This window comes from Myotis daubentonii, chromosome X (genome assembly GCF_963259705.1).
Source record: "Myotis daubentonii chromosome X, mMyoDau2.1, whole genome shotgun sequence".
Classification (NCBI taxonomy): Eukaryota; Metazoa; Chordata; class Mammalia; order Chiroptera; family Vespertilionidae; genus Myotis; species Myotis daubentonii.
In genome coordinates this window covers 67,162,306-67,164,131 of record NC_081861.1, presented here as the reverse complement: position 1 = coordinate 67,164,131, position 1,826 = coordinate 67,162,306, and the positions used below count along the sequence as shown (strand labels likewise).

At 45.7% G+C, this 1,826-nt stretch overlaps 1 protein-coding gene across 1 annotated transcript; it reads left to right on the top strand.

The window, feature by feature from the left end:
• Positions 1-895: 895 nt before the first annotated feature.
• On the top strand, positions 896-1,264 carry LOC132225025 (huntingtin-interacting protein M-like). Its single transcript, XM_059680233.1, has one exon. It carries the CDS (start codon positions 896-898, stop codon positions 1,262-1,264), a length of 369 nt encoding a protein of 122 aa, XP_059536216.1.
• The last annotated feature ends 562 nt before the right edge of the window (positions 1,265-1,826 follow it).

Below are 1,826 nucleotides of genomic sequence, written 5' to 3'. Positions count from 1 at the left end.
ATGAACCAAAAACAAAGCAGAAACACAATATTAGTAGAGAGGAAAATGAAAATGATAAAAAAAAAAAAACAAAACAAAAATAAACATCTCTTGGTGCTTTGGCTTCACCTAGGACAGCCAAGAAAAAGCACATCTGGGCTTCAAATGATTCTTAAAAATGAGGCTCAACAACATCTACCTGATTCTGACAGATGAATCTACTGAGCAACTCATTGTGACTTCCAAAATGATTAAAATATATTTTTCAAAAGGCGTAAAAAACCAAAACATTCATACAGATATAAAATGAACATGTGTTAAAAGATTCTATTTTCTCAATGAGGGAATGGCAAGGTGTTATAACTGGTTGAAAAGAGAAAACAAATTTAGATATGGGAATATTAATCAAGAACATTTCAATGAATGTATAAATGGATGTAAAACTGGTTTCCTGACATCATCACAGGGGGGCAATTTAATATCTGCTAAACAAGACAGTTTACATGTTTATCAGTAGCCTACAACCAATCAAAGGTTGTAAAGGACCTTAAAGACAATGTAAGGTTAGAATCAGATGGCATGGAATTGTGTCCTTAAGATGGGAAAAGTTTTCTATTGAAACACATTTATTTTTACAATGTTAAAGTCAAGCAGAAAATGACAGTTCCCTCAAAAGTCAGGGGCCAGTCGCTAGAGTTACAGGTCCCTGTAGGGGACATTTCTAGGCTGAGGTCTGATGAGGTCACAATGGACACCTATGACGACCCAAAGTCCAGGATGTCATAAAGGGCTCCCTGACCAATGAGGGGCTAGAGTGCAGAGATCTAAGACGCAGAGCTGAGCGGTGGTGTCTTCAAAGACCTAGTCCAGCTATACGTACAGTTAAGAAGGGCTGATCGGACTGAAATCAACAACCATGTCACAAAATCAAAGCCCTGCGAACTCCACCAAGACTCCAGGCCACGATTTAACCGCCGAGTTGCAGTCTCCTTTGACCTACGTGGATCGCCTTCTTCAAAACAATCAACAGAATCAAGATCAAGGTTCCGGCGCAAATGACTTGGTTATGGTCATGCTCGACTCCCTGACGGACTACATCGTGGAGATGGTGGGCATGGAGGTCAACAACCAACGTGCGCCAAGTGCTCCAAGTGCGCCAAGTGTGCCGAGTGCGCCTACTGCCGAGCCAGAGGCGGAGAGGGCAGCCAACAGCCATGAAGTGCCGCGCTACCGTGATGCAGCGTTCACTCTGTTCGACCCAAAGCGTGCATCTAGAAGAGGCTGAAAGCCTGCGTCCCCGAGCCTGGCAAGAGTCATTGGAGCAGCCCAAGCTAAATGTCGCCTAGCTCAGGAAGCCAGGTTCTGTTGTCAACTAATGTCATTAAAGGACTGAACAGCACCGCAATACTTCTGATTCCGCTGTTTCTGTCATTTGGTGGGAGAAGTAGCTGCGAGACATCCAGGAGATATCTCATGGAGAATTGGAAGGTAGAAGGTGTGGGCAGTGTGGGAATGGTAGAATCAGGGACTTAAGGGAGCAGTTTCTAATGGCGACGGTGCGCGGGGAGGGGCGCTGGTGGGAGTAACTGGCGGAGGTTGTTGGGGAAGAGAAGACTTTCGCAAGGGTTTTGAACAAGTCAAGGCTGGGGTCGGGGATGGCTCCCAGAATGATTGTGGTAACTGGGGTGGGCCTGAAGACCATGACTGAGGCGCCAAAGGATTTATTCCTAATTGGGAATGTCTAAACGTAGGAAGTGGTGGCAACGGGGGTGGCAGAGAGGGTAGCATAGCAGTTGGCATGAACTTCATGGGATTGGGGCTTTACAGGAGGACTGAGGAGTGGTGGG

What these genes read in the sequence shown, in the direction of transcription:
- LOC132225025 (XM_059680233.1), top strand. Translation starts at nt 896, where the DNA reads ATGTCACAAAATCAAAGCCCTGCGAACTCCACCAAGACTCCAGGCCAC.